Source organism: Megachile rotundata, chromosome 5 (genome assembly GCF_050947335.1).
Source record: "Megachile rotundata isolate GNS110a chromosome 5, iyMegRotu1, whole genome shotgun sequence".
Classification (NCBI taxonomy): domain Eukaryota; kingdom Metazoa; phylum Arthropoda; class Insecta; order Hymenoptera; family Megachilidae; genus Megachile; species Megachile rotundata.
In genome coordinates this window covers 6,397,501-6,418,500 of record NC_134987.1, presented here as the reverse complement: position 1 = coordinate 6,418,500, position 21,000 = coordinate 6,397,501, and the positions used below count along the sequence as shown (strand labels likewise).

General features: G+C 33.9%; 1 protein-coding gene across 1 annotated transcript in view; it reads left to right on the top strand.

The window, feature by feature from the left end:
* The first annotated feature begins 492 nt into the window (after positions 1 to 492).
* The window catches only part of LOC100876884 (uncharacterized), a 146,184-nt gene continuing 125,676 nt past the window's right edge, over positions 493 to 21,000 (top strand). Inside the window, 2 exon segments of the mRNA XM_012291727.2 lie at positions 493 to 758; positions 17,068 to 17,291. Coding sequence (XP_012147117.1) covers positions 665 to 758; positions 17,068 to 17,291 — 318 coding nt within the window. The 5' untranslated portion in view covers positions 493 to 664.

Here is a 21,000-nt window from a genome sequence, read left to right as displayed (position 1 = left end):
GATAAATAAATGGCACAGGAAGGGGTTAAATTTAGCGACCCTTAATTATGCAAACTACAATTGTATCACAACTCGATCTTCACACAAATACCATTTAGTTTCGTCACATTTAAACTGTAACGTGCATCACGAGTGCTTCGATGTTATAGGGCAAGGTTATTATAATAGCTGCAGGTTAATACTGCAGCTGTTATTAGTTATTTCCGGCTGACACACCAAATAAATCATAGTGCAAGTTCTCTACGAAAGTAGATACTTCAGTTTACGCCAATGTCCGAGATACGCGGACACACCTTGCGTTACGGGATACCGCTCGTAAAAGCAGCCTGTATCTTTTCGCTCATTAACTCGCCTCAACAATGACCGTGGGTGTCGGCGTAGTACGTCGAGATCCTTTCAACCCCCGTTCATCCACACCCTGTTATAGTACCCCGTTATGCGCATGCGCAATGTCCGTCGAACAGCAAGTCGGTTCGCGCGTAAAATCACGCGCAGCAGTGTCGGTCAGTCGCAGGTAGACCGTCGTGGGGTGCGGTTCGTCGCATTTCGTCCTCCTTGGAGGCTTTTATGCCTCCGGGATTATTTTCTCGCGGGTTGCTTGTGCTCGGCTTCTTGTTCTGCTCGAACATGTGGTGCGCGTGACGTGCAGGATATAAAGCAGGAAATGTTCTTCACGGAAGGCTCGTGCGCCTTCCTGCTGCTGGCGGCACTGACGCTGTGCCAGGGGCCCGGTCATGTTCAGGGGAAAAACGACAACTGTATGTAATCAATTACCTACACATACGTTGGGTGATTTTGTGGCTTGGCGAGAATGGGGGCAAGTTGATACATTCTACCCTTTCAGTGCCGAACAAAGAAATTGTACCTAAGCGAAGACCGAATGGAAAAGAAACTGAACAAAATTTGTAAGGGTTGAGTTAGGAATGTAAGCATGATTCAAAAGAACATACGAAGTGAAAGGAGAATAAATACCAATTATATTTTGCAAGCTAACAATGGTATATCGTTGTTCGACATTGAAAGACTTCATTTTTATTATTTGTTTTTGAATTGTATTTGATGAAAAGTGTGCTGGATTTTTCTGTATTGTTGGTTAAAATGGAGGAAAAATACAGACGAGATGAAATAGAGAATGTTTGTTTCACGAAATTAAAATGTATTTATCTCATTGTGAGAAGATGATACTACTGCGAGATGCTGATATGAAATATCTTACTATAAATTTTAGCAATTATTTCTATATCTGTATAGAAGTGAAGTCATGATAAATTTTTGAGAAATACAAAATTGAGAAATACAACTGCATTTCCTGCAGTTTCTGTTTTATATTACAATTTACAGATCTATTAATAAATAATAAATTTTGGTCTATTTAAACCTATTTCTGCATCAATCTTTTTTCTTAATACATGTCAACAAAGTTGTTTCATCTATTCCACATATTTGCACTTTGCTTTATGTTGCTAGTTAGGATGAATCTTTCTTACAACACAGACTTTAACAAAAATATTTTGTTATTTTACCAACACATGTTTCCTTAAGATAATTTCAAATTAATTTTGTAAAAATAAAAGAGAAGAAAACAATAAATAGATATACTTATATGTAAATCAGAAACCAACAATACAGCAATTTTTCTAAGTAGCATGATACATTATATCTCTGGCGGAAGTGACAAAGCGACGCTTTAAGCCGACGATGCACCAGGTGCATTATTAATACTTATGCAGATTCGTCTATGTCACATCCTGCATGTCGTTAAGTACCTACGCAAAACCGTATATAACGCGTCTTATGTGTTATTAAACATCTATGCAAAACTGTACATATATGATGCATCTTACGTTGGATCGAAACACTTAGAACTCGCGCGGCTGGACTGGCTGCTAACTTCTTTATTTTGTTACTAATGGCATGTAACAATTTGAGTATATTCTGCAAATTGCTTGTACCTGATAAATGTACCCAACAGAGCACTGTGATTGCCTTTCTACTTTAGAGGGGGCATAGATTAAACAGTTATTACCGAGGGTGGGCCATATGACGACGCTGTGCTTGGTGGAAGGAAGGCAAGAAATGAAAGAAACCATTTTCTTTTTCTAACGATATACATGACACAGGCACAGTAGAAAATGTAAAAATTCGCCTACCTATTGGCAATAGTATTAGCTCGTGTTATTGGTATATTGTGTAGACAATCCCTAAGATAGACATGTAGTTAAAAAATTTGGCGCCACGTCCTGAGTGATGCGTCGCCAACGTGCAAAGGAGGAGAAAAGGACCTAGGGTAGCTGCGCAAGGTGCAATTCGATTCAGTTCCTTTGACACGGCTCTTTAAAAAATATTGTTACTATAACATTCGTATTTTTCCGTCTTGAAATACCTATGTTCCTAGAATATAAGTAATATAACAGAATACCACTGTTATCATAAAACAAGCATTAAGCGGTCGCAAGACCATGGAAACGGTCGTAAGACCCGAAAGGTTGTTACAAAACCCTGAAAACGGTCGTAAGACCCGGAAGGTTGTTGCAAGAGCCGGAAAGCGGTCGTAAGACCCGGAACGCGGTCACATTCGTGACCCCTAGAGTGGTTGTGCCATGCGCAGTCGCTCTGACTACACACACGCGGTCGCATTCATGACCCCTAGAGTGGTTGTGTCATGCGCAATAGCTCTGACTGCACACATTTCACATTCACATAAACATATATTAAATATAGCAATTCTACGAAATCATTGACTGCAATGTCTTTCTTCTTTGGGATTTATACCCAAATATTGTTTTTATTTACTAACACCTGTCCTTTTACGTAGATCAACAGGGATCACGGGACTTAAATAAGAAATCTTTCGACGCTACATAAATTAAACATCTATGTAAAACTGTATATGTCGCACCTGGTATGTCATGAAATATGTATGCAATACTGTATGTGACGCGTCTAATGTATCATTAAATAGTTCTGCAAAACCGTGTGCGACATACTGACTGTGTCCTTAAAGTCACGCACACAATGCATATGTGACGCACCTAGTGTGTCACTAAATACCTGTGCAAGACCGTATATGACACATATAGAGTGGCGTTAAATATCTATGGAAAGCTATATATGACACATCTAGTGTATTAATAAATACCTATACCTATATGACATATAGAAAACATATGAAACATATGGTGCATACGACATACCGAGTATGTTATTAAATACCTATACAAAATCACATATGCTGTATTTGGTGTTTCATTAAACACGTACACAGACCCATATATGACGCACCTAGTGTGTCATTAAATATTCATGCAAATCTGAATATGACGTACCGCGTGTGCCATTGAATACTTATACACGTGACACACCCGGTGCGTCATTAAATGCAAAACCATATACGACTCACCTCGTGCGTCAAGAAAAAATTTATATCAATCAATGTTTAAAATAACAAAGGTAATATTATTACACTAAAATAAATTCACGAAAAGAACCTGTAAAAATTAAAATTCTTGCAAGTTTCACATTTATAGAACAAAGATAATCTGCAGGCCTGAAAACGTACTTTGAATACTTTATAATAATGGAAATAATAATTTTTCTTTTTTATCACGTTTATTCCTTAATTGTAACAATTAATTTACGAATAACATAGATTCATAAAAGTCTCATTTTTCTTCTCAGTGAATTTTATCGTGTTCATCCTTTGAAACGTTGAAAGAATAAAAATCAATTATATCAGAGAATTAACGGGGATATAAAATTGAAACGAGGAAATAATTCACGAGTTATTACACTATCGATCGACATTTTCATTCAGTGTTGCACAAATACGTATCCACGAGAGAAATTTATTTAATGTTTAACGTTGCTTGGTTTTTAACATTTTATCGGAGTTCGCGATACGTAATAAATTACATAAATCGTACTTATCTTTAAATGGACACGTTGTCTGTAATTTTCAGGTTTAATTAAGGCAAATTACATAAAAGGCACGTACTTTCATCGAATAATTCTCGTCTGAACGGTTACAATAATATCACGAAACATTTTTATTAACTCTCGCAAGCTTTCAAGTTATTGACTCTTCTCACGGGTCTTCGTGTTTTAAGGACGCTAAAAATAACACGTGGTAGCTCGGTTCGAGTGGTTTTAATTTATTTTCCGTTCGAAGAAAGAGAATGAAATGAACTTTCTTCCGCTAAAATCGGTTCTTTAAAAGCGAACGGCGCTCCGTTCGAGATTAAAGAAAAACATGTCATATACTTGTAAAATGAAAGTACTTACGTGCACAGGAAAATAATTCTTTTCCTATTTCTGAAGGAAAACACTTCTTTCGACAAATTTTAAACAAATAGAACTTTTTATTTGAAATTTTATATCAATTCTTGTGGGTATATACATCTTTTGCGTCATTATTATTACTCATAGCAAACAATGTTTTAGATGAATTTGAATGGTTTTGAGAGGGGCATATGCTGGTGGTATATTTTTTTTGTAGGTGGACGTGTGAAGAACATATGAAGGTCATTAATGTTTTTATAAATCATATATTTTTTATTGCATCAGCTGATACTCTTCCATATTCTTTACAAAAAAGTATTAATCTGCTTATGTGAAAAAATCATTAGTTTAGGAAATATTTTAATTTTAATGTCTATTTACAGAAAAGGTTCTAATTGGGCGACCATTTACACCATGACACCTTCTGAATCGAGAAATTAATGACTTACTAACATTCCGTAGTGTATAATCTTTCTGCATGTGTAGCATTTTTCCCAGCTTCAAAATAAACCGATAACGTGTCTATCTTTTCTTCTTTAGAATACTTCATCATGAAGTGATAATTCACTGTATCGTCGTATTCATCGTATTAGAGGCGTAACAGAGACAAAATTTCACTGTTACTGCGTAACAAAAAAAAACAAAAACTCACAATTCGTTTGATGACACGTGACCTCTCAAAACATGTAGAAAAACATTTGCTGTTCAGTTAGGGCAATTCATAATATTGACCAAAAAGTCACGATTTCCTAACAAGTTAGAATTAAAATACCTGTTAAACTAATGATTTTTTCACATAAATAGATTAATACTTTTTTGTAAATAATATGAAGGAGTATCAGCTGATGCAACAAAAAATATATTAATCAACTGTATATAATCTTATTGTACACTATTTACTATAATTAATAGCTCAATATATACTTAATATATACTTCTTTTATATACTGATTACATACTAATAACTGCAAAACAAATAAATATAAATATCAAAATTATATTAAAAATATTGTCTGTTCGTTTTATTTACTGAATTGATGAATAGAAAATAAAATAGAAAAATAAATAAAAAAGTGTGGACATGTTTTATTGATAAAACCTCTATACTACCCTCCAAATTGGAAGTTGTATAGTAGCTAGCTTTATAGCGCTCCCCAAGGGAAATGATGACATAGAGAAAGAACATCTCACGCGGGAACAGTTTATTTAACATTTTTTAGCTATATATCAAATTTTTTACAGTATTACACATTGTAAATAATCGTTTAATAATTAAAAGTTGAATTGATGTTTTGGTATAATTTTTGTTACTGTTCTTTAGGAATATAGAGATTTAGAGTTTGTAGGACTTTTTAAATTTAGGACATTGGGATTTCGGAGGTATGAATTTTGAGATTTGAAATATTCTAGGATTTTTTGGATTTTCTGGAATTTTAAGATTTTTAGAATCTTTAGAATTTTTTAAGATTTTTAGGATATTAGGATTCTTAGAATTTTTAGGATTTAGCAGATTTTTTTAATTAATACGATTTTCAGAATCTTTAGGATTTTTAGGATTTTTAGAATTTTTAGAATCTTTAAAATTTTTAGGATTTTTGGAATTTTTAAGAATTTAGGATCTTCACGAAGGTTTTTCATTAGACTTTTCGAATTTTGTAAATTTGAGGTTTTAAACCATTGGGTTTTAAAAACCTTGGACCTTTGATAATGTATTTACACATTTCCTACTATTACTGTTATTTTAACACAGCCTATCAAAAAATCTCCAAGTAACTGTTTCTTTCTTCATTTATCTTCTCGCTTCATGGACAATACGAATCGAAAAACAACCCAACTATATAGCTTGAGTAGTATAACTTTTAGTATTAATTAATAAAGGTTGACTATAACTAGAAAAAATTTTTGTCATCTATATTCGTTATTTTCTCATCGATTCCGATCATTTATACTGGTTAATATCAACCAAAATTAAATTTCCGTCGACGGTAACGTTTATTCGCAACCAAAATTAATTTCTGTCATCGATATTGATTACCACTGCTAGAGAAATATTTGAGTCATTTATAATGGTTCGTCGCAATCAACATCATTTCATTAAAAATATTAACTGTTATTTCATACCCTTCAATTATTATTTTATTTTATACGTTATTTTATAACACTACCTAAATTTATAACAGTATACATTATTTTATAACAGTGCGCTATTACTTTTTATTATAACATTTAAAAATATTCTTTTGAAAAAAATCTTGCAGAAAAAACAAGATATTTATTATTTAAATTTTATCTCCATTTTTGCTGATCAATTACTATCGTTTTTAATAAAAGAACTTCGATCTTCATGAACGAAAAGATTAATACTGCAACACAAAACTCACCGACATAAAATGCACATATTAAAGTTAAAACTAAAATAGAAAACTGCATAAACAAACGGTGTAACATAATGGACACATTAATTATCTCAACGAGAATCCACATAAACTTCAAAAGAACCCAAACAAATATAACAATAGGAAACTTGTAACGTTCATCAGACTCGATAATATCGCAGTTAATTATTCGTTTCAATAATCAGAATCACATTAAAGTTAAAATTAAAATAGAAACCTGCATGAACAAACGGTGTAACATAATGGACACATTAATTATCTCAATGAGAATCCACATAAATTTGAAGAGAACCCAAACAAATGTAACAATAAGAAACTTGTAAGCGATTCATCAGACTCGATAATATCCCAGTTAATTATTCGTTTCAATAATCAGAATCGAATTCTGGCCAGTTTTTCTATTCAAATCGTCGGTCTCACGTTCTCCAAATAATCTAACGAAGAGATGGTATCAGATTGCGCAGAATTCTCTCCTCGAGCGGTATCTGGTAGCGTCGATCGTGGTGGTTGGAACTTTTAAGAGCATCATCCCCGTTATGCAGCGATAACATTGTTTCTCTCTGGCTCTCCGGTTGGCGTCGTTGCTCAGCCATGGAACAGATAAAATCGGTCGACGTTCTGTTCGAAAGAAAAAGTTTCTTGGCTCTGGGTTCTCTCTGTCTCTCGGAACACACCAGCACCGTTCGCAGCCAAAGTGCTCGCCAACTTAATATGATAGCGCTCGGTTGCCGCTCAGACGAGCCGTGCCACGCTCGAAGAGAGAGTAATATTGATCGACGAAGCGGGCTTACATCGTCCCAAGAGGGTGAGAGCAGAGCAGGAGGGGTTGTCGTGCTCGAGGGTGCCACGAGGGCAACCAACGGGGGGCATGGGAAGGGTGACGGTGGTTGCCGGAGGGTTGAAGGGCCAACGCGCATAACCATGGCCAAAGGGTGGCCTTTCTTTCTCACCCTCTGCCTCAAACACACACCCTCTCACTCCTTCTACTCACCTGGTTTGTTTTGCACGCGACTTTTCGTGGTACCCGAACTTCTTTGTACTTTCGTCTCAAACTTCCCTTGTTCGTAGGCCCGTTTCTTCTTGCCATTTCACCGTTTCTTTTTTATACTCCATGCAACTTTCATCATTTTTTGTCGATTTTCGAGGAATGAGGAGACTTTTTGCTCACGCGATTTTTTATTGCATTTTTTAGATTTTGTAAGCTAATTAAAGTTTGATGAATTTAGTCTAGATTTTCGTTTACCAAATGAATTTAGTCTAGGTTTTCTCCTGTTATGGCAATAGTCAGGATGAGGAGAGAGTCTATTTCCTTTTAGGGATTTTTGAAAATTTCAGAATTAGGAGATGTGACAATTTTGAGGTTTTAGGAATTTAAAAAGTTGGCAATTCTGGGATTTGAGGATTTAGCGACTTGGGAGTTTAGAGAATTGAGGATCTGGAAATTTGGGATTTCTAGTATTTCTGAATTTGGGAATTTAGGGATTTGGGGATGTAGAGATTTGGAGATGGGGGAATTTGGGAATGTAGGAATTTGGAGATGGAGGAATTTGGGGATGTAAGGATTTGAGGATATAGGGATTTGGTGATGTAGAGATTTGGAGTTTGAAGAATTTGGGAATGTTGGGATTTGGGGATATAGCGATTTGGGAATATAGGGATTGGGGAATGTAGAATATTGGGGATGTAGAATTTTGGGGATATAGGGATTTGAAAACGTTGAGATTTGGGGATGTTGGTATTGGAAGATGTAGACATTTGGGAATGTAGGGATTTGGAAATGTAGAAATTTAGGGATGTAGGGATTTGGGAATATGGGGATTTAGTGATGTAAAAATTTGGGGATATAGGGATTTGGGGATATAGGAATTTGGACATGTAGAGATTTGGCTCACAATATAGGGATTTGGGGATGGAAAGTAGGAATTTATAGACGTAGGGATTTGGAGATTTTAGAAAGGAAATGGTTTCTTTCCTTTCTTGCCTTCTTTTTCCAACGATAGATCTAGCACGATCAAAGTAAGTACAGACAAAGCTATTAGTACCAGTTACTGGCATAATATGGACGCTCCCTAAGGAAGGGGATGTGAGCTGATGAAAGGCACATGGCCTATCTTGATGTCGATTTCTATTTCTCTAACAATTTTGATAGTAATGATTAACGCAATTGTGAAAAAACTTGTAGTTCAAGGAATTAAGCTTAATAATAATAAATATTTAAATGGTTTTCTGTTGTCTAATGCCCAGCTAACTCTGTTTTTTCTACTTTTATAACCTGAGTTTTATAACCTGATTCAAATCACATGGCATTTGAATCTTTTCAATGAACACGGTGCTCTTTTGTTATGCTCTTGTCTCCAAATTTTATGTACTGACCTCTAAATTTTATATCCTCTCCAAATCTTATGTCCTCATCTACATACAAAGTCCTTGTCTTCAAATGGCACCTTGTGATATGTGAAACGCGAAAAATGTATGAACTGGTGTTTAGTTTTTGAGATACTATAGAGAAACATTTTGTAGGTTGTAGGGAGCTTCCCTTTAACCCTTTGCACTTGACTGTCCCCTCTGAGAGGACGTTTTAAATACTAAAACAAAATCTGAGAGTACAAAGGGATAACCCTTTATCGCATAATTTTTTTTAAGCTTGAAAATAAAATCAATCGTGGAACTCTTAGAGGTGATACAAAAATAATTGATGAAAAATATGAAAAATAAAAAACAAATTTTTTAGGTTATTCATTGAAATAAATATTTGTATTAAATTTTATTTTTTATTGAAAATTATTTATTTTATCTTATTTATTCAAGTTTTTATTTAAATTTATTTTATTTATTTGAGGTTATTTGTTGTATCTTATTCGATTGATGTAAAATTATATAATTAAAGTGATTGAAATAAAAGTTACCTTTACCTCAATTATTTACTGTAAAATTATGTAATGCAATAAATTTTAAATGCATAAATCTTCAATATTGTGTAATTAAAAATTACGAAAAACATTTTTGTACTATGCTATTTTTAAACATTTGTTTTCGTATTTGCGAACAAAATTATAAATCTGAGTTAACATCAATTTCTATTGCATAAAATTTATTTAATTTATATTAAATATTTCACAAATTTCAAAAGTTTCAACAATTTTAAAAGTTTCAACAATATCAAATATATTTAAAATTTCATAGAAATTCAATTTTTCTAAATTTTTAAGGTAAAATGATCACTTTTTGGACATACATCACTCATCTTTATCGACGTTTGATAGTAAAGATGCTTTTTCGGAGCGATTAGTTGAAATTCAATTTTTTTTTGAAACGAGGTTTTCCGGCGATTGGAGAATTTACGAGCGGAAACTGGTTGTTTCGAGAGCCAGTGCGAATTTACCCGGAGAACTCGCGTCATTAATATCGACGTTTCGGCGACGATTATGCGTCTACCTTCCCCATTGTGCCGGTGAATTATGAGCAAGTATGTGTGTCCATCGAGCGTGAGAATTGAACGCGGGAAAGCTACGGGACTAATAACTGTGATTAATGGCGTCGAATTCGTTCGAATTTGATTGCTTTGCCAGCGATGAAGGCCCCACCAAGAAAAGTGATCGAGGTAATCATCATTAGGGGGGAAAAGTACAATTTTTGTTTGTTAGCAAAGCTTAAGGTAATGTACCCATTAACAACCATGTCCCATTAGTGACCAGCTGCTTACTCCGTCTCATTAAAAATGACAAACAAAGCGACATTTTGGTCGAAATGTTAAGCACTGAAGTAAAAGTATTTTATTTCAAAGCGTTAGTGTTGGACGATGTTGCGTTGCTAATGTAACGATTTGAAAATTTAGACATTTATAAATCTGGTAATTTGGAAATTTAGAAGATTAGAAATTTAGAAACTTAAAAACTTAGAAACATAAAAATTGCAAAATTTAAAAAAAAAATTAAAGAATGAAACAATTGAAAAGTTGGAAAATTAAAGAATTCAAAAATTGAATTGAGAAAATGAGAAATTGAAAAGTTAGAAAATTAAGGGATTGAAGAATTGAAGAATTGTAAAACTGAGAAATTGAAAAATTGAAAAGTTGGAAAATTAAAGGATTTAAGAAGTGAAGAATTGAAAAATTGAATTGACAATTGAGATATTGAAAAGTTGGAAAATTAAGAAATTGAAGAATTGAAAAATCGAAAAATTGAAGAATTGAAAAATTGAGAAACTGAAAAATTAAAAAATTTAGAAATTAAGAAATGTAGAAATTTAAGAAATAAGAAATACATAAACCTAAAAATTTGAAAATATTTAATTTACAATTTAAAAATGATCAAATTTGAACATAATGCAAAAATATACTAATTTGAAAATGTATGGATTTATAAAACCAAAAATATATGTATTTATAAATATAGAATTAATACCAATCATCATACAAATACCACAATAAAGTATTGATCATCATAGACATCATTCACAATTGTTTCCAAGTGTAAACACTTTTAGATACATAAAAATATATTTATAGTTAAAGACAAAATATTCATACGACCCGCTTTAATATTACCTTATTTTAAATGGACATTTCACATGTTGAAACCATTGGAACTATAAATATGAATTAGAGTTTAATTTAGCAAATGGATAAACCGTGTACCATAAATCTGGCATAAGGTATTTTTAGATGTGATTGGATTCGTAGGTAAACCAAATTTGGACGATCGCAGTGATGTGATGGATATTTCTATCGAAAAAGAGACAGATTTAGATGATTTTAGACAGAAACAGTTGAATTGATACATAATATATGTTGATAGTCGTTTATTAATATATCTTCGAACACAAACACGTGGTTTACGGGTGATTAGTTACTAAGGGTTTCGTACAGATGGCAGGTAAATTCATTTCTTTACACACAGCTAAAAGTTTCCCATTAATTTAAACTGTAGATTGCAAAAATTTAAAAAAAAAAATAAAAAGATAGTTATACTGTTTAATTATTTATGAACACATGAATTTCTATTATTTGCTTGTTTGCTTGTTATAAAGAAACAAAACTTTTCTTTGATTTTGAACAAAAAAATACATTTCACACATTTATCATATTATTTATTATTTTTATTATATGTTTACATTTATTATTCTATGCATTTCTTCAAGTTTACAAAGATGCACATTTTAACTCTTACAGATAACACTAATAAGAAAACAATGAACATGTATTTCTTGCAGAAAGAATACATTTGAAGTACAGTAAAGACTGAATAACTGCGACAAACGATGGACTGGATAACTGCAACGTTATTATCCCCACCACTTAGGGGGTTCTCCCCTTGAATATTGACACTTGACGAGCGAGCAGCGTATATAATGTAATCCGAACCGGCATATCAATGTGACAACACTAATGCAACAGTAAAATTTTTTAATTTTTTGGTTTTATTAAATATTACTTTTACCAATGTAGTTGTGAGATTTTCCTGATCAAAATAAGACCAAACACGGCATAATTTGAACATTTGTTTATGTAGTAATATTGTTTGTTTTTTCGAGTGTATTGAGGTGCGACTTTGTATGGAACCAAAAGACCATTACTCGTCAGACTTTTCTAAAAATTTAATTTTCAATAGCCTCTCTCGTTCGCCTCTGTCCTTTCCTACATTTAGCGCTCGGCTCGAGTCAAATGTAAACACAAAATCGACACTTCGACTCGATAACTGCAACGCTTGGGTCCCAATTTTCAAAAATTGCCCACAAAACCAAAAGAAGAAATACAGTGAAAATATTGAGAATTCGTGATCATATAGCAGGTTTGATCAACTCATCTGATCTAACGCGACAATTTAATAACATTTTCGTTCGGTTCTTTTCAATTTACAAACAGTCGAAAGACGCCCGAAGGGGATGATCGCGAAAGTCAGGCATAGTTCTTTCTGTGACCTCCGACGCGATGCACAGTTTTATCGAAAAATCTTGCCTGAATTTCCCGTGAACCGTTGTCGGCCCACATTCGAGCAGATCTCGCAGCTGCACACCACGCGGAAAACTATCTCACGATTGTGCTTCCGATGGCCCCGGGCAACACGAGCGAAAAACTTTTCAATCGAGTTTCTTCGACATCCCTCCCCACACTTTTCTCATCCTCGATGCTGTTTCCGTTTCTTTTTATTCCCTCGAAACGAACCCTACCAAACGAACGGGGGACACACACCGACTTCCAGCCGTGAAATTGTCCTGCAAGTTTTATCGAATTCGCGAATTAATTTTCTCTGCCCCCGCACACGTTTCTGTTCGTTTGTGATGCTTGAACTTGGATGCCGGCCGGAGAGGAAACAGCTAGGATGTGATAGGTTGAAGGAATGTTCCGAATCGGAAGACCGGAAGTGAGGGGTTCAATCGTATAATGGAATTGAAACTTGGTGCTATTGTTTTACAGATGATCATCGTGGTTTTTAGTGAGTTGTAAAGGATTCTTTGCGAACTGTGAGATCGGTGGAATCGATGAAATGGAATGTAAAAGATTTTCTGTTTTATAGATTTTTTAGTTCAGTAGAAATCGGGTATTTGTTGAGAGGAGATAGTAAATTCGAACATTTAGAAGTTTGAAATTTTTGGAACATCAAATTTCTGTATTTATTAGTAGTTCGGATTTTTATGTTTTCAAAATTATTAAAGTATGGAATTAGTAAATTACCAAAGACTTCAGGTATTTAAATTTTTAAATTTTTAAATTATTACATTATTAAATATTCAAATATTCTTATCTTTGAATTAATATGTTTGCGAACTTTTAAAGTTTCAAATTATTAAATTTCCAAATTTCCAAATTACTAAATTATCAAATTACCAAATTACCAATTTACCAATTTACCAATTTACCAAATTACTAAATTACCGAATTTCCAATTTATCAAATTTCCAAATTTCCAAATTACCAAATCACCAAATTATCAAATTACCAAATTATGAAGTTAGCACATTTTAAACATTTCTAAATTATCAAATTTTCCAATTATTAAATTACCAAATTTCCATATTGCCAAATTACCAAATTATGAGGTTTCCAGATTTCCATTTAATTTGAAATTTGTAAATTTTTACGTTATCAAGTTCTGAAATTATTAAATTTCTAAATTTTCAAATATACAAATTACTATATGTAAGAATTCTTAAATTCGAAAATTTTCAAGTTACCAAATTTACATATTTCTTAATTGTCAAATTATCAAATTATCAAATTATCAAATTATCAAATTATCAAATTATCAAATTATCAAATTATCAAATTATCAAAATATACATATTGTCATATTATTAAATTGTCAAGCCATCAAGTTGTCAAATAATCAAATTATAAAATCACCAAATTATTAAATAATCAAGTTATCAAACTATGCAAGTTGAACTCTCAAATCAAACTATACAATTAAATTACCAAGTTACTACTAAAATTATCAAGTACTAAAATATCAACTAACACCGAAAACCATTATTTATCACAAAGAAATATAACGAGAGGGGACATCAGAATTTTGTAATATAAGTTGTGAAACTTGGAACTAGTCATTTGGACTAATAATTGTAGCAAAGAGTAGATAACAAGAGGCAACACTCCGGGCGGTACCTTTGATGTTTAGCAAAGCTTGTCCCTCTAAATTGGATGTATAGACAAGCGGGAAATCTAAATCAAATGAATTTAATTCCGTATCCTTTAATAATTAGAAATCTGTTGTAAATTTTCTGTATATTACTAATATTAACTTTTGAAATATTTATATCAATTTTACAACACAGGAAAGTTGAAACTAAAAGGTGTGTACTACAATGATTACTCCACAAAATATACTTGAAGAAATAATTTATAAAGAAACAATAATTTATTCCAGAAAAAATACAGATAAACGTGTTTGTATCAGAACAAATGTAATTTTCGACGGCGAAAAACGCGCAAATGTATTTCAGTTGACGTATAACAAATGTATTACAATTAAGTCCCGCAGCGAGTGTTAATCGGAAAGGCAATGTGACAATTTAACGCTATCAACGAATGTATCAAGTAGACGAAAGGTTTTTCAAGCAACAAACACGAAGTGAAGTCCGCAATGACCAAATATGAAGTGAAGCGCACAATGACAGAATGAAGTGAAGCCCGGGCCCCGGTGCCCTCGCTCATTTTATATGTTTCATTCCCCTACAACATCTCCTAGCAATTACGCCGATTTCTTCGAAATCTGCCACGTGCTCTCCGTCGCTCTTTGTTTCGCGGCCATCCCTCTGCGACCGAACCACCGAACATCGCGATGCCGCTCGTCCTTTGCGGCCGAGCCTTCGCGCCAGCACTTGCCAGTATCCGCCATCAACCGGAGCGATCCGCACCTTTGTACGCGTTTCTGGAAATTACGTGTCAGGATACGTCGCCGAGGAATGTCTTTCTTTTCTGCCGAAGTGCGTACCAGGATTCGCCGACATTCCGCGGTAGATCAGATACTTATTAACTGGCGTTTTACTTGAAATTTGAGAGCATGTGCCACGTGCCATTTGCCATGTGCACCACGCACATGTACATTTCTTAGAGAAATTAATTATTATCGTCTTCGAGTGCGACCGATCCCGCAGACAGCCAACCGGAGCGCGGGGCAAGCAAGTTCGCCCCCGCCCGGGTTCTCACCTCTCCCGAGCGGAGTGGCCCTCGGTGTTTTGGTGAGCACCACCACTCCCGGGCGGATTAGTTACCCCCGGTGCTACGATGGTATTTTTTATGCCGAAACACTCATGATGCTCGACGAATATGGCCACAGATTTCCCCGTGTACGTGGCTTCGAGGCATGGGACTCGCCATGCCTGCTGCTCTTGACCAGTCGTCCCCGAAAACCCCGCTAATTTCGTTAAATTGCCTGTGTACTTTTAAATTCCCCATTTTATGCTCTGAGACTCCTCGTTCGACTAGTTCTATCCGTAACAGTGTTAGAGAAAATGACATAATATTTATTACAAATAAATTACTGGTTAATGTGTTACAAGAATGGTACAAAATATTTATCGTATTTATTACAAATTACAATTTATTATTAAATTACAAATAGATGACAAAGCATTTCTTATGAATAAGTTATAAATAAATTATAGACGAATGTACACATATAAAACATTGTTTGTCGAGTGCCATATTTGCAACATTATGTACATTTTTCGAAATACCGCGTCGAAATCGTATCTCCACCCTGTTTCATGTAGCACAGCCATTTAAATTGTATTATTTCGTCTCTCTCCTGCCTCCTTGTCACTGCATCGCCTCTCATTATACCTGTCCTTTGGTCCCAGCGTTAATGTTAATACTTTCATTGTTGTATCGTCAACATGATCGTATAAACGAGCGAAAACTCTTTTTCGCCCCTCTTATCTCATCGAATGCAGCAGACCGAAGCTAATCGCAGGTGCATCGAAATCGAATTCGAGCCATTATCCTGGCGATGCGCGAATCAATCGGTCGTCAATCGATCGGATAATTCGACCTAGCTTGCCAACAGCAGGGACAGACATCGGGCCCTGATGTCTGGTGCACTTGAGTGGATTTAAAAGTCGATAAAATCGTTTCTTATCAATGCAAGCACTTATACCAACGGTAATACGACCGTAACTTTTTTTACAGCCCGTTGTATGCTCCCCGCTTTTTTGCGAAGTACTTTCGTGAAAATTAAAACGAACGGAATTCGATCAGTTTTATGCGCCCACGAAATAAAGTTGGGCCATTTATATGCTGATGTCTGCGTATCGCAATAAAATTAGAAAGTTACATTAGAAAGAACATTATTGGAGGAGTACATTTTATTTATGATACCTTGAAATTGCCTCAAGTATTTATTACTACGATGTGACGTAATAAAATTAGAATACAATCGTTATGGGAAAGAAAATAAGTTAGTTAGGTTAGTAATGTGGTGTAGTAAACAGCACTAGTACATTTGAATGAAGTTTTTGATGATTAAATTTTCAATTGCAAATTTAAGGACCTAAAAATTTGAAGATCTGAGAATCTGAGGATCTAGAAACTTGAACCAGCGGATAAAATAAAAATAAACTTCAATAACTTCTTCAAGTGTCACATTTACTGTCCTGAGTTTGCTAAATGTACCGTTCTCCATCATAATAAATTCATTTCACATTATCCTCAAATGATCCTCCCCAAATTCAAGTTACAAGAACAAATATAAATTTCTCCTCTGTTTTACGAAGTTGCAACTGTGGTCTCTAAAAATTATTTCGTATATTCCGTGCAAACTTTGAACGAAATCGGAGTTCCAAAGTACATAACACGAAGGTAGCATCGAAAGTAGCAAAGTCTCGTCAGTAATAAATTGTTTAGAAAACCCACCACTATAAATTCTCTCAAGTTGCATTATTTTTCTGTTCGCAGATCAAATAAGCGACGTGTGCAAGAAGAATTTCATGCGTGATCTCTATAGAAAGATAGATGGGGCTGTTATCATATCGCAACACGAGAAAGACCTCGACTGTACCATCACGTTTCAAACCCATAGCATCCTTCAACGATTTATGCTACGTTTTGATCAACTACAATTGGACTGCAACGATCATCTGTACATCTACGATGGCGCTCATGCGGTCAGCAATTACAAGGTAAGTGGTCAGTTAGATATTTAATACTATTTTTAAGACGGAGCTATTTCTATCAAATACAATCAAAATGTCTGGTTTTTACAAAAGATATAATAGAAGATTTTTATATTTATTGATTTAATACTATCTTTCATAAGGAATTCCATTTTATGGAATTATAACTACTGCATAATGACAGCTGTTGCTATAGTAATACAATCAGACCCTTTTATTTTTCCTAACTGGAGCAATTTCATTTTGATGATCCATACGTTTATTTTCGTCTTCAGAACTTGAAAGCACACAAGCACTACTTTTACGTAAATTCCAAATATTTTCTAATTCATTTTCCGAGGCTTCCAAAACACTTTCTTTGTCTATCTCATTCTCACTATAAAGTTCAATTTCATTTTGTTCTGATTCACTTTCTTCATGTTCGTACCATTCACCATCCTCGATATCAAAGCAACCATTGGTATATTCATCACTTTTTGCAACAATTCAGAGATTTTCAATCGTCTCACCGTTTTTAGGGCTTGTAAAATAACGTTACATAAAGCAGAATTATCTCCTGTTTCAACGACTACGGTGTACGAAATGACCGCGTGAAACATCGATGACTATGTTGCGTTACATCGCTGCCATGTTTATGCTCATGTTGTGGCATCTTATAAGATGCGCGATAAAAATTCCTAAGAAAACATCGACAAATCTATCTATATATCTACTAAACGATTTCGGATTCGGTAAACGAATTGTAGAATACTTTTCCACTTTGAGAAGTACCAGTCAAAATGACTGGTATTGGTATAAGTAGCCACGATGCAAAATTATTTTGATGCTGAATAAATGAAACAAAAATAAAATTCATTACACCTTTACTTATCGCTGCAAACGTCATCGTATTGCGAAAAAATTGTAACACGAAGTAAGAGTTTTAAAAATTTTCCAGTGTTAAGAATATTAAAGATCGAAATAATTTATTCGGCGAGTTCGTCGAAACACGCAGTTGCTTGGTTAGCGAAAAATCTTTTTAATCCGATTAATTTTACAGAAATTTGATTCAGGTACCAAAATTAGGATTTTCAACTCTCGAAACTAGCTATAATTTCTGAGCTGATAGAAAGGTTATGCAGGACGAAATTGAAATTTTTAACAGTAACATTTGCCAGTCAATTTAACTGGTGTGACAGTTCTAGTGTTAAATTTAAATTGAAGACAATAGTCTGGACACTTCCGATATATCGACAGAATTTCTTATCGATCGATCGTTTCTGTGGCGTACTTTCCGGTCTGAGGCGAAAATTATGCGAAACATGGGCATAAATAACTTGTTTTATGTTCATTTCTTGGTTTTGCGTTGTGTATGAAACTTATGTATGGTAAGGAAATTTCTAAAAAGAGGTTAAAATTGGTATGCTCAATGTTTTAAGAATTAATATGTCAAGTCTATTTACTTGTAGACTAGTTTTCATGAATTTGTCATTACGAAACGTAACCATGATCTACATTCAAATTGAGGATTCAAGGATGAACGTAAAATCGACGGTTAGGCGAGAATTTGCATCCTGAAAATGTATACTGTTGTGAGCTGGCATAATCGCGAACAAGTTATCGCTTTACTGTTACGACACGGTGGAATGGATCGCGTGAATAATTTTGCGTTGGAAATAGGTTTTGTTAATCTTCGCTTTATATCGTCTTAAGATGTGGGAAGCCTAGAAAACAGCAAACTTGTACGATTTGCAAGTATATAAGCTTGTGTTATTCGTAGGATTTAAATTTTGATGAAAGTCTGTTATGTTAGTTGATTATGCGAATCTTTTAAAACTTATAATTATTTTGTTTCACTACATAAAATCGATACGATAATATTTGACAGGGCTTTTTTGAAAAAGCTTCTGAATTATAAATTAGAAGATTTTGTAAATTACTATAAATTATTTTTTATTACTTATTATTTGAACATTTTTATTTTGTAAAAAAGGTAATTGTAAATTTGTTTGTACATCTAGCATCCATTTTCTGCACATTTTTTCGATCGTGACATTTCAATACTATTTTATGTTCACTATATAATAATATCACAAATTATCATTACATCAGTTATCTGTCAATAAAATACCTAGTCAGATAAATCAATGAAACCTGTAATTATTAAGAACGTCTACGAAAACTATTCTTCGAGCTAAAATTATTCGAGTCTAGACACGTAATTATTACAACACGCAAGGTTTGCCATATGAAGATCTCAGACTTATCGGTTTAAATTAACTGTAGAATTCTCAGCATCCAACTATTAACTATTAAATATTCTGCAGCGATTGATACGCTGGTTTTGGATTAATCATAACATTTACCAGGATTAAAACGTATCGAAATCAAATCATTGTTCTATTACCTTCACTAATTAAACGTTTTGACAGCGTTTAGAACGTGGCCAATAGTTTACGTCCAATTAATGTAACTAAACGACTACAACTAAACGTTAAATGATAGTTAAATGTTAAATGGTAGTTTTGAATAAACTCCAAACAAAAACACAGCATATTTTATTTTTCAGTTATTCAAAAATTTTATGAAACATAATAGTCCTTCAAAACGACTGGCTTTTACCACTTGAATTGAAGAAGACGTTTATTGTTCTGGTCAAAACGATCCCTTACCCTCCGCTTAAGGGTTAAGACTGTACCAGAAAGTTTCAATCTGGAATCTCAGTCAAAACTAAAAAAATACGCATGGTTAGCCCACGACAATCGGTGTTATTGTTCCTCTCTTAATTCTTTCCAAGAGAGAAAACCGCGGTATTGAAAGGGTTCGTTCATGTGAATAACACTTCCCCTAATCACTGCTACTAATAATAAAACGCTGCTAACTCGAAGTCGACTGATGAATGTGTCCCTTTGTCTTCTATCGGCACTTTCGAAGCGTAATTGCCATCATCGATCAAAAGATGAGGCACTAATTGCAGGGAGAAACGACGTTATTTTTCCGTGATTAGCGGTTGGGGAACAATGGCGTCGCGAGAAGGAGCTCGAGTTTCAGTTGCGATGGACCATTTTAATGTATTCCTTCATTATAAATTCCGAACGTCGTCGCCTGGAACGCTGGAAACTTACACCATTAATCAAGATTCGTTTCTTGATGGTGGAAGTGCGCTTCGCTTGCCCCCAGCTTTACTTTCGTTCATCAATATGGCTACTCGAACCGAAATCTTCGATCGACAATGCGGAAGATACGCTTCTTTTACCGTTTTCTACAATTTCAGCAAATAGATCGTTTACTTTCAAAGTGGTGTTAGTGTATAATTTAGTGCATACTTTTTATTCATAACTAGTTAACAATATTTTTAAAAATGTCAATATTTTGTTCAATTTGAAATTATTCGATTTAAATTCAATTTTAAATTTTGTTCAATGTAAAAGAATTTGCGTAGCCATTATTATGAAAATGGTGTAAGCGTAATTTATAGTTAGTGATATATATAGGTGGTGGAGTCACGTGGTTACACTTGTTTTATTTTACATAAGTAGAAATATTGTCAGACTTGACATAATTAACTAGAATGCTAGTTATTTAAATTTTAATTAACTAGTATGCAAACCTTTAATTTTCTCGAAACAAGAATATTTTTTTTCTCAAAAATGTATTTACACCACTCTCAAAATAAATAGACCAAATTTTACAAGCAAATACTAAAAATATGCCTAATATTTCACCATTCCATTTC